Source organism: Alligator sinensis, unplaced genomic scaffold (assembly GCF_000455745.1).
Source record: "Alligator sinensis unplaced genomic scaffold, ASM45574v1 scaffold1208_1, whole genome shotgun sequence".
Classification (NCBI taxonomy): domain Eukaryota; kingdom Metazoa; phylum Chordata; order Crocodylia; family Alligatoridae; genus Alligator; species Alligator sinensis.
This window is the reverse complement of record NW_005842782.1, coordinates 325,516-337,644: the sequence shown is the minus strand read 5'-3', so window position 1 is coordinate 337,644 and position 12,129 is coordinate 325,516. Positions and strand designations below refer to the sequence as shown.

General features: G+C 53.9%; 1 protein-coding gene across 1 annotated transcript in view; it reads right to left on the bottom strand.

Moving 5' to 3' along the window:
• Positions 1-2,606: 2,606 nt before the first annotated feature.
• ABCF1 (ATP binding cassette subfamily F member 1) overlaps positions 2,607-12,129 on the bottom strand; it is a gene marked incomplete at its 5' end in the record, with an annotated part of 17,137 nt that continues 7,614 nt past the window's right edge. The window contains 16 exons of the mRNA XM_014525303.2: positions 2,607-3,173; positions 3,626-3,698; positions 3,994-4,058; positions 4,426-4,594; positions 5,746-5,778; positions 6,076-6,146; positions 6,414-6,488; positions 7,053-7,224; positions 7,640-7,752; positions 8,644-8,768; positions 9,203-9,286; positions 9,930-10,078; positions 10,349-10,488; positions 10,672-10,757; positions 10,890-10,990; positions 11,593-11,715. Coding sequence (XP_014380789.2) covers positions 3,007-3,173; positions 3,626-3,698; positions 3,994-4,058; positions 4,426-4,594; positions 5,746-5,778; positions 6,076-6,146; positions 6,414-6,488; positions 7,053-7,224; positions 7,640-7,752; positions 8,644-8,768; positions 9,203-9,286; positions 9,930-10,078; positions 10,349-10,488; positions 10,672-10,757; positions 10,890-10,990; positions 11,593-11,715 — 1,746 coding nt within the window. The remainder of the gene's footprint in view (positions 3,174-3,625; positions 3,699-3,993; positions 4,059-4,425; positions 4,595-5,745; positions 5,779-6,075; positions 6,147-6,413; positions 6,489-7,052; positions 7,225-7,639; positions 7,753-8,643; positions 8,769-9,202; positions 9,287-9,929; positions 10,079-10,348; positions 10,489-10,671; positions 10,758-10,889; positions 10,991-11,592; positions 11,716-12,129) is intronic.

Here is a 12,129-nt window from a genome sequence, read left to right as displayed (position 1 = left end):
GGGGTCATCTAGACCCAGCCCTCTTTCCTGCTTATGCAGGGCGTTGGACTTGATGATCTATTGAGGTCCCTTCCGACCCTAGCATCTATGAATCAATGACTCTAGGGCCTGCCCTGTTGCCCTCCAACCAAGCAGGTGGCCCTCCTCTGAACCCTCTCAAGGCAGGCCACATCCTTCTTAAAGTGCGGTGCCTAGAACTGGACGCAGTACTCCAATTGAGGTTGGACCAGTGTTGTGTAGAGGGGGAGTATCACCTCTCTGGACTGGCTTGAAATGCATCTTTGGATGCACGACAAGGTGCAGTTGACTTTGCTGGCTGTGGTCTGGCATTGGCGGCTATGTTCATCTTGGAGTCAATAACTCCAAGATCCCTTTCTGCCTGTGCTCACAAGGTGGGGAGCTGGGGGGAGCTCCCCAGCTTGTATGTGTGCTGTGGATTCCTTCTCCCCAGGTGCAGCACCCTGCATTTGTCTACATTGAAGCCCATCCTATTATCATCCATCAACTTCTGTAGTTTGTCTAAATCTAATTGCAGCCTCTCTCTCCCTCGAGCGTGCCTACCTCTCCCCACATCTTGGTGTCTTCGGCCAACTTGGACTACATGTTTTCCACCCCCTCGTCCAAGTCGCTGATGATGTTGAACAGCGTAGGCCCCAGGACTGAGCCCTGGGGGACCCCACTGTTCATATCCCGCCAGGTCGAGTACGACCTGCCCACCGCCACTCTCTGGGCATGCCCCATCAGCCAATTTCTGACCCATCCAACTGTGTAGGCCTCAATGCCACAGTCACTCTGGAATGGGGTAAGAGACAGTGTCAAAGGCCTTTTTAAAGTCCAGAAAGACTATGTCCGCGGCAACACCATCATCCAGGGATTTAGGCACCTGGTCATAAAAGGCCATCAGGTTGGTCTGGCAGGACCTGCCTTTGATGAACCCATGTTGATTTCCCCTGCTGGCCCCTCACAGATATGCTCCTTGATAATTTTTTCAAGGATTTTCCCCAAGACTGATGTAAGGCTTATGGGCTTGTAGTTTCCTAGGTCCTCCTTTCTCCCATTCTTATCGATGGGGACCACATTAGCTAGTTTCCAATCTCCGGGTACCTGGCCCGTGGACCATGATTGCTTGTGCAGCCAGGCCAGGGGCACAGCAATGACCCCTGCCAACTCCCTCAACACCCATGAGTGGAGGGCATCAGGGCCCGCAGATTTAAAAACATTCAGCCCTTCCAGAAGATCCCTAACTACATCTGCGTGGACCCGAGGCCTGGCAGTGTTATCCTCAAATTTGCCCCTACCTGTGGTGGGAGAGCTGTCCTGTTCCCTGTCCAAGAAAACAAGGCAAAGAACTGGTCAAAGATTTTGGCTTCCTCATCTGGCGTAGCCACAAGATTACCATTTGAGTCTAACAGAGGTCCTACATTACCCAGTGCCCACTTCCTGCTCCCAATGTATTTGAAGGACTTTTCGTTGACCTTAATCCTGGTCGCTAGCCTGAGCTCCATCTCTGCCTTGGCCTTCCTAATGGCCCTCCTACACTCACAGGCCAAGTAGTATTCCTCCTTGGCGATAGCCCTTTTCTTCCAGCTGGTGTACGCCTCCCTTTTGGCCCTCAGGCATTCTCGAATGCCTTTGCTGAGCCATGGGGGTTTTCAGAGCACTCTTCCCCCTTCTTTCTCTCAGGGACTGTTACATTCTGAGCCTGGAGGATCGTCCCCTTAAGGTACGACTATCCCTCATGGATTCCCATATCCTCGACCTTTTGGGCCCTCAGTGCCTCCCCCACTAATCTCCTAAATTCATTGAAGTTGGCCCTTCTGAAGTCAGGGGCTTTAGTCTTGGGATAAGCCCTCAATACCCTGCGCTGGATGGTGAATTCCAGCAGACGATGATCACGGTCACCCAGGTGGTTAAGGACCTGCAGTCCCCTCATCAAGTCGTCCCCAGTGGCCAAGACCAGGTCCAGCAAGGCTTCTCCCCTAGTGGGGCTCTGCACCTCCTGGATAAGGTGGAGGTCCTGTATTTCAGCTAGGAACCAATCTTCTTGAAACTTGACACGCATCATGCCCTCAGAAGGGTCTACGATTCCTGCAAGTTTCATCCAAATCTGGCCAGAAATAACAAAGTTATAGACCGTTTTGACCTTCCCCATTACAGCCTCCAGGCGCAACTTAGAAACGGCATCGAAACGTTGCGACTTGCCTCATTTTGAGGCTGTTTTGATCATATCCGTTTTGTTTTGATTTTGCTGTCTCAACCTTGAAACAAAACTGGTGGCGAAATTTCGCACAGCCCTAATCCAGAGAGGTTATGGGATCTTCAACCTTGGACAGTAAGGGCTAGGTAAAGCCTTGGCTAGGATAATAGTTGAGGATGGACCTGTTCTGAGCAGGGGGTTGGACTAGAATTGACCTCCTGAGGTCCCTTCCAACACTCATGTTCTCTGATTCTATGAAGGGACAAACCATGTTTCATAGGGAAGCTCTCTCCAGGCCCATGTGTCAGCGGTGTCCATCTGTCCAGCACAAACTCTCAGATGTCCCTCCTGCTAATAATGTGAAGGCCCTACACCTCAACCCCTTCAGAATAAAAGTAATCACAAGCCATTTTTCCTTTATATTTTAATATAATCCTTTTGGGTGGAAGCAGAACAAGGCTTAAGCCATTCTCCAGAGTGGGGAGGGAAGGGGAGGAAGGAACCCAGCAATGGGCCAAAGACAGCCCCAACCCCTGCGTAAAATAGACCATTCCAGTAGAAACCCCTCCCCTCCCATTCATATAAATTAAACTCTCACTCTCCTGAGACAGGAGTGGGTGTAGAAGAGCAGCTCTAAAAATAAACACCTCTTACGTTAGATCTCCCCCTCCTCAAAGGTCCGGCCCCACCCCTGTGGCTGTGGCCCCGCTAGCTCTGCAAGAGTCCTTCCGTTGTGGGTGGTCGTGGAGCTGTGGAGGTCTCCGAGAGGGGATGGGCAGGTCCTTGAGCAGCACCTCCCCAGAGCCAAGTCACTCCCGGGGCCGGTTGATGATGACCTCGCCCAAAGCCTCCAGCACCTCCCGCTTGTAGTCCTCGAAATCGCCATCAATTTGGTTGACGGATCGCTCCTCCACCACCCACAGCTGACAGCTGGTCTCTGTGATCAGTCGTGCATCGTGGCTGACGACGATGACCGCTGCAAAGTGGAGGAAGAAGGCAAAGCATAAGAGGGGTACTGGCTGGAGCCATTTCCAGACTGGAGGAGAATGGAAAGTCCTCATGGTTTTTCCATCAGCCACTGCTAGGACAGGGCTGGGCCATGAAGGACATGACTGGGACCCAATGGGGACCCTGGCAGGAGGGTACTGCTTCTAGTGAATCAACCCTCCCATGGGACTCATAGGCTCACCTCCAGCCTAGTAACCCTTCTACTTCCCTGAAGCCCCAGACTGGACCCCCATCCATGCTAGCCTGGATCTCACCCATGGACCTATTACTACTTTCCTCTGCCAGATAGGACCCACAAGGCCACCCTAGCCCACTATCACCATCTACCCTTGAGTTCGATCCATGGGCCCAGTATCCCCCCAACCCTGTCCTCCTCTTGTCAGGCTAGTGGATCCTTCCCACCTTGATGCTTCTACTCACCTCCTTTGTACTCGTTGATGGCATCACCCAAGGCATCAATTGACTCAATGTCCAGATTATTTGTGGGTTCATCCTGGGGAAATGACAAATCCCAAATAAAACCCAGGAGTCCTGAGCCACAGAACCTTCCTCCCTCTACACACACCCACCCCGCATCCCTCAGCTAGAGACAGGACCCAGGCATCTTCACAAACCCTGTCCCTCACTCGGACCTGCTGGACATCACTCCTTTCCAAGAGCCAGAGCAGGACACAACCTAAGAGCCCCAATTCTCATGCTCACTCTGCTCTAACTGGCTGGACCCCCTCCAAATTCTTTCCCAGAGCAGGGAACTAATCAGAACCCCATTCCCATCACCTAACACTCACCAGGATGAGCACATCGGGTTCCCTGCAGGACAGCTCAGCAAACACTACACGGGCTTTCTGCCCCCCTGCATAGGAAAAGAAAAGGGCCCCGAGACATGTGGGGTGAAACAATCCCTTCTCCTTCCCCAAAATGCCATGATCCAACTTCCCATCCAACAGCAGCTCAGTGCCCTTCACTCCCACCCTGGGGAAGGGCAAAGCTACTGGAAGTGCTACCTCCTGCCTCAGCTCTCCCCTGCATGGCCAAACCCACACCCCTCCCAGAAGCACACAGTTCTAGCCCATCCTGGACTTCTACCTCAATGCCAGCCCTCACCTGTGGAGACCCAGACTATCTTTCCCTTTGCCTCAACCCTCACACCTCCTGATCAGCTCCCTGTGTAGCTCCTTTGTATTCACTCTGCCCTCTGCCTGGAAGCCCCCGCCCCATACCTGACAATTTGCAGATCTGGATGGTGTGAGCGTGGCTCTCGAGGCCGAAACGCCCCAGGCACTTGCGAGCATCCTGGTAGGGCAGGTTGAAATTGCGCTGCAGGTACTCTGTGGCCGTCTCCTGCATGTTGAGCTGGTCAGCGTACTGCTGGTTGAAGAACCCGACTTTCTGCCAGGAAGGAAGGGGATGGGTTTCACCACCTGTTGCGCTGCTCAGCCCTGTCCAGGTCTCCCCCCACTGCTCTGCAGGTGTCCCTCACTCTGCCCCACACCCATTCCTTTAGCCATGGGCTCTAAACACCCCTCAACCCTGTAGGGCAGGGCAAAATATGGCCCGTTCACTCTGTCCGACTCTACTTGGCCCGTGGGGCACCTACAAAAGTTTAGAAGATAAATATTAATCTGCTCCAGGCTCCCTGTCAAAGCTGACAGGAGCCAGGACAGTAGGACCCAGGGGAAGCGGCATGAGTCAGAAGAAAGCCAGCCCAACCCTGACCCCCCACTGGGAAGTCTCTCCCTGCCCAAGCTTTGCCTGCAAGGGCTGCTCCAGCACCACCTGGCCCCTGCTGAATCGCTGGACTTGGGGGAGCAGGGGTGTACTGGTGGTGGGTGGGTGGTTAGCAAAGTACAGTGTGTGCATATATGTATATATAGTCAGCAAAGCACAGTGTGTGCACGCAATAATGGAGAGGGAGTGTGCGTGTTTGTAGGGTGAGTTCCACAAGCACCCCCCCACCATACACATGCACCCCCCTTCACACTGCCGTACACGTAGACCCCCCCACACCCCAGCCACCCTCCCCCCACAAAAGCCCCATACCCACCCAGACCCCACATATCCACACACCCACATGCTCCCTGCCCCTACACACCTATACCTACACCCCCTCATGCCCCCAACACCCTCACAGTATACAGGAGTAAGACTTCATTTAAGCTATTGTGCAATCACCTCTATGCACACTATGCAAACGCATGTAAATCAGGACAAAAGCATTTTTTGAAATCAAATCAATTAATGTTGTAGATGTTTGATTTTTAGAATATAATTTGGTGTTTTTCTGGCTGAGATGGCAAAACCCCTTGCTGAAATGAGTATTTCTGGGGGCAAAGGGAGGGGCTTCTGATGAGAAAGGTCAGGGGTTAGGGGAGGGACTTCTGATCCCAAGATGGCGACCAGGGGGCGGGGCACCTGTAAGGAGGCAGGACTATCCATGTGGCCCTCAACAGCTTGCCAAAACTTGGTAAACAGCCCTCCACCCAAAATAATTGCCTGCCCCTGCTGCAGGAGCTCCACGTTACCATCCAGTCATCACTTACTAGTCTGTGGTTTTTCCTCATCTCCCCTTTCGTCTGGAAGATAAAGAAAACACGGATTAGAGCCTGTGAGGTACCCCTCTGCCCTGACAAGTTCACAGGCTACTCAATAGTATGGCAGGCAGATGGCTCAGACAGCACTGAAATGCAGCTGCTGGTAGGGTAGCTGCATGACAGAAACAGTGAGAGGCTGCCTAGGACCACTTTGCCTACTGTTGCTATGCAGCTGCCACTGGGGTCATGAGTAGCCCCACAGCCGCTCCAGATAGAAAGCAAGAGGCAAGCATCACTCATAGGCGAGTCTAACCAGGGCCCTGGGGTTGGTAGCCTTACCGGCGTGAGCTTGCCCGTCAGCAGCAGCAGCAGTGTACTCTTCCCAACACCATTGGGACCCACGATACAGACTGAGACCAAGTGAGAGGGAGAGAGAGAGACGCAGTTACAAAGAGAGCCCAGCAGGGTACAGTGCTATTATAGGGTCTCCAGCAACCTGGGTAGAAGCTGGTGGTTTAAGATCACAGGGGCTTTTCCCCAAGGCTGTACACGCCCCATTACTGCTGGGGCTGCACTTGAGTCTGTTTGTTACTGTTGAGTCCCCAAGACTCTCCTGGCTGGGTGCCAGCATAGGGCCTCCCTCCCTGGGACTGCATGTGCCATAACAGGTCACTCACTTCTGGACTCCATGTCGATTCCAAAATCCAGGTTCTTGAAGAGTGGTTTCTGCCCCTCATAGGTAAAGTCAACACCTGCAAGGGAAGGGGCAATGAAAAGAAATCAGCCCATCTGTTACAACCCAGCAGCTCACTGATAACAGGGCCAAGGTAAATCTGGACTCCTCAATGCCTTGTGTCCCCAGGCGGTAAGAAGGGATCAATCACCTGACCCTGATGTGGCTCTTTGGGATAGCTGGTCAAAGGGATGCAGCAGTTGCAGGCAAGAATGGAAGGGAAAGCCTTCATCTAATTATGACTGTGGGATGGGGAAGGAAACCAAGCTAGCAGGGTTGTGGCCAGGACGCCAGGGTTTATGTCCCCCATTCCACCTTGTGTGAAGCATCAGGGATTGTTAACAACTGTCAAGGCTTTAGTGGTAGTAGCAGCCACAGGTGGCACAGGGCCTCGTACAGGCAGGCTGGGGCCTGCTCCCTGCTCTGAGGCTGAGAAAGAACTCTCTCTACTGAACCCCCAGCTGCTCCCTGCAGCACAGTACCCACTAGCGCTGCTCTGGGACAAGGAGCCCAGCACATCCGGAAGGGAGAGGGCACTCTGCATGCCCCTGCAGCACAGCACTTCCCAGTGCCCAGGGCCTACCGTGCAAGCCCAGGATGGGGGGGCTGAGCGGTGGCGGGTTGGGGAAGGTGAATTTCACTGTGTACTCCCGGGGCCTCTTCAGCAGCTCAGGGGCCTCATTGGACTCCTCATCCAAGTTCTTCTTGCGGCACTTCTGCTGCTTTCGGGTCAAAGCCTCTTTTGTCTGTTTTTCCTGGAGACAAACAGTGCCATTAGCTAACCTAGTGCTGAGGCCTGCCCCTCTGGGGCCTGGCCTGGGAAGGGGACACCAGCTGGGCAGGCAATCTCCCCAGCTTCAGCCCACCCCAGCCTGGAATAAGTGTTTCCGTTGTGGCCCTCATGACCCCCACCATGCCCTGCTATTGTGACACCCAGTTGTGATTTGGTGAGGTACCTCTCCCCGAGCAACATTTCCTGCAGGCCAGTCAGAGTTTATTGCTGTGGGGAAATCTGATAGCAAAAGTCCCCACCACTGTAAGCCAGCCTGTCCCCACTGACTGGGGACCAGCTTAGAGCCACCATCTCCAGAGGGAAGAGGTCTCATGCTACGTACCTGCCCCCCTGGGCCACACAGTGCCCCTGGAGTCAGTCTGGATCTCAGGACTTACCGCCTGTTTTGTGGACTTTCCACCGGCCTTAAGGTCTTTAAGCTTCTTTTCCTGCTTCTCATACTGTTTGAGCAGCTCCTTCTGTTTCTGCTGGTACATTTTCTTGAAGGTCACTGTCAGAGATGGGGACAGTAAGGACTCTGAGCTGGGTCTCAGGGGACCTGGAGTCAATTCCCACCTCTACCACCAGTTCCCTGTGTGCAAGCTGAGGAAAGGACACATCCACCTCTTCCCAACCCTCCTATGTGGAAGACCAATCCGTCAGGATATGCTCCATTGTGGGGATATGCAGTTAGGCCCAGTTGAAAGTTACTTCATAAAAAACAGGCTTTTACAGGGAAAAGTAGGTTTCCACTCAAGCCAGATTTTGAGCTAAAAGCATCTGCTTGAGAAGGGAGGGGGGGCAAGGACCTTGATTTTGTAGCACTGCCCAGAAAGCACCCATTTTTCCCTAACAAAACAGGATTCCCTGGTCAGGCTAGTGCATCAAATTGATACAGAGCAGCAATGAGTCCTCATAACGCATCATAAAAGATGCAACGTGTTAGGGGACTCTGTGTTACAAGATCCTCCAGAGGACATGTCCCATGATGCACTGAGATACCCAAGATGCACTATAGCAGCTCAGTGTGAAGTCTGCACACTGGGAAATATAGTTGGATGAGAAGAAAAAACAACCAAAAACCCACAAAATAAAATGTGGGAGCATGAACTTCCTGCACTATGATATCACAAGAACCAATCTCTCAATACTACTCAGCTGCTCATTAAGAAGGGAGGTTAAGGGAAAATGGCCAGGAAACCTGGCCTACAGAGTAGATGGGGGGGCTAACAGTGCAAATCATCTGAACTACATCTCCCATGAAGAACCACAGCTGTACAGTACTCACATTCGTTACCATTAGAGGGAGACAGACAGACCTGGGTCCTGGAGGCACAGAGACTTTGACAATGTATGTGCTAGATGTGTCACCACCCCCTCCACCCCACACACACACACTTACTGTAGTTGCCCCGGTAGTAGAAGAGCTTCTGAGTGTCCAGGTGAATGATGTCTGTGCAGACATCATCCAGGAAGCCCTGGTCATGGGAGACAATGAGGAGGGTTTTCTTCCATGTCTGCAGGTAGCTGTGTGGGTGGAAAGGGGACGAGAGTCACTGTCAGACAGATGGATGGATCCCAGGCTCAGAGGAACCTCTTCCACCCCCATGGCTCCGCGGCACTGTGGGGATGGCCATGACTGCACTCAAGACCTGCGAGTGGGGGCGGCACAGCAGGCTTCTCACCCACTCTTCCCCCTTCCCGCTGAGCCTGCCTGAAGCCCACGGGATACCCTCAGCCCTTCTCAGAAAGGAAAGCCACCTCTGTCACAGCTTATAACCACTCTAGGGCATTCTCAGCCCCATACCAACAGCCACAAGACCCTACTCACACACCCCAACCCAGCTGAGAATGAACCTCCCCCTCCTTCCACTGGGCCCACTGGTAAATAAGGGGACACCTTCCCACCTCCAGCCCAGGGCAGACAGCCTCTGATCCCAGCCAGGGGGCTGGAGACTCACTTGTTGAGCCAGATGACAGCATTGAGGTCCAAGTGGTTCGTGGGCTCATCAAGCATCAGAAGAGTTGGCTCCATAAATAAGGCCCTGAAAGGGATATGAAGGACAGGTGAATGGCACTTTTGTAAGTAGTACCCTGGGCAAGAAGAACAGCCTTTCCCATCTATGGGAGCTGGTGACAGGGGTGATCACTCTGGCCTGGGGGTAACAAGATTGTCAGGTCTTAGTGTAGCTCCCCACTGGGCCAAGGGAAGATGGCTAGCAAACCTGGCCGACGGAGTACATGGGGGGGCTAACAGTGCAAATCATCTGACCTACATCTCCCATGAACAACCACAGCTGTACAGTACTCACATTCGTTACCATTAGAGTCTGCTTCCTGTACTCAGTGGCACTATTTGCCTCCTCCGCTGGAAGGCCTCGCAAACAAGGCTGCAGGGCACACAGGCCTCAGAGCCACCAGCAGAGGATTCCAAATACACTGAGGGAACACAGCTGAAGTGCTGGGGAGTTCCTCATGACCACATCCCCAGGCTGTAGGACAGACCTGTGCTCAGACATCCACCCCCCCCGTCTTGTTCTTGGAAGTGCTGTGAGCTGGGAGGGGTGGGGATGGAACAGGATCTGGGTCTACCTCCCACCCCCACCCCAGCTGGTGCACCCATATAAAAGTTATCTCCCTGCAGGCCATTGCACAGGGAAGGGGCTCAGAGCCATGTTATACCCTCACCTGGCCAGAGACACCCTCATGCGCCAGCCACCCGAGAACTTCTTGGTCTGCCGGTTCTGCATCTCAGGGTTGAAGCCCAAACCAGCCAAGATGCGCCGGGCCTTGGCCTCTGCTGCAGCTGCCCCCATGGCCCGGAGTTCCTCGTAGACCTGGGGAGGGGGAGATGCGGGCACTAAGGATGCGAGTCTAACAAGGACAGGGAGTCCACCGCCCTGTACTGCAAGCACCAGCACTACTTGCCTCATTCCACTTCCACTGCCAGAGCCTGACCCTGCTTCCCAGCGCCTCAACTCCCTCTTGCCAATACACCCATAACATATTGGCAACCTTCACACCCAGCAGCGATCACTCAGCTTCCATCACCCCCAGGTGTGACATCTCAGAGCAGTGTCCCTGCTACTCCACGGCCCTCCCTGTACCTTCTCCAGCCGCTCAGCCACACTGTCATCCCCCTTCTCCAGCAGAGCCTGCAGCTTTTTCTCCTCTTCCAGCAGCTTCAGGCGTTTAGTGTCAGCTTTCAGCACAGCCTGGACCGCAGGGGTCTCATCCGCTACCACCTCTGGGGAGAGGAGCTGTGGGTGAGGGGAAGGCTTCCCCCTCTAAGCAGTAGACCCTTCTCTAGTCCCCATGCAGGTGGAAGGGAGCCAGAAGTCCCAACTCCCAGCCCTGCTAGTAGACCCCACTCTCTCTAGGACCTGAGATGGACCCCAGGCATACTAATGCCCCTCCTGCCTCCCTTTACCTTGCTCACAGAGCAGCACATCAATGTTGGGTGGGATACTCAGGGCCCGGTTTGCAATGTGCTTCAGCAGGGTGGTTTTGCCTTTCCTGCAATGAGGGAGGGGCAAAAAAATAAAAACCCCATGGACAAAAGCAAAGGGAAACCACCAGCCCCTTGTCACAGCTCCAGCCCTGTCCCCTGCAGTGCCACACCCCCTGCTGAGCTCTCCATATACCTACCCGTTGGGTCCCACGAGGCCATACCGGCGCCCGGCCACGATGTACAGATCCGCATTGACAAAGAGCTCTTTGCCATGAGCCGAGATGCTGAACTTCTCCAGCTGCAATGATGGGGTTACTGATACTGCTGCCATCAGAATAAAATGCTCTGCTCCCCCACCCCAAACGAGCTACATGGAAGATCTACCCTCTCCCCCTGCTCCCCACCATTACAGCTCCCATGGGAGGATCCATTCTGCACGCAGACTTTAATTGCAAGACCCACTTCTGCCAGCGGGTACACTCCACTCAGGTTCTGTGGCCAGCTTTCTCCCACCCAAACTGCCCTCCCTTGGTACACCCCCACTTTCTGTATCAGACAAGACTCCACACAGCTCTGCAACCCACTCAAATGGTACCACTGTCCCTTCTTCCCCCTGGCCCAGTCCAGCCCAGGCTGGGATGGTTAGTTACATTCCACCTCACTGTCAACACCCATGTGGGACTACCAAAACCTCCTCTCCCAATTGAAACTGTCACATGCTACTGGGAAATGAAAATTTAAGCGTGGGAGGCAGGAATGGCTAGAATATTCCAGGTGAACGAGACACTAACTGTTCACATGCAGCTTCTTGACATGAGAAAAATTGAAGGTGGAGTAAGGGGAAATGGGCAGGCGAGGGGGGAGACTACGAGGGTATTCCAAGGGTGGGGTGGTCTTTACCTTGATATCAGAGGCATTTTCCAGCATGGCCTGACGTGAGGACATCTCTGCCTGCGACACTGAGAAGTCGTTTTCTGCCGCATTTGCTGCTTTCAGGGTTGCCACCTGGCGCTCATACTCCAGCTATGGGGAGACGAGGGTAAGACCTCAGCTGGAGGCACATGCCCCCACACCGCAGCTGAAGGACCCCGCGCATGGCCCTTGTGCTCTGCAGCCTTGTCACATTAGGATGTTCTTCCCCAGCCCTGGGGCCACCTACCCTAATACAAGAGAATGGGGTCCATTCCCAACCTTTCTTCCTGCCTGCTGTCTTCCCGTAGCCAATCTGACCTGGCCAGGGTTGGATTATCCTTCCTCACCACCTGGTTCATATGGGAACCCCCTGCACCACGCGGACTCTCACAGAACCCACCGACCTAGTCTGTCTGGGCTGCCAGTCACATCTTGACCAGCTAAGTGCACAAGCACCAAAAGGGGAACCTCTGGGGCCATGATGTGTCAAGCAGAGGCACAGGTTGGGGGGGGGGGGGGGGGGGG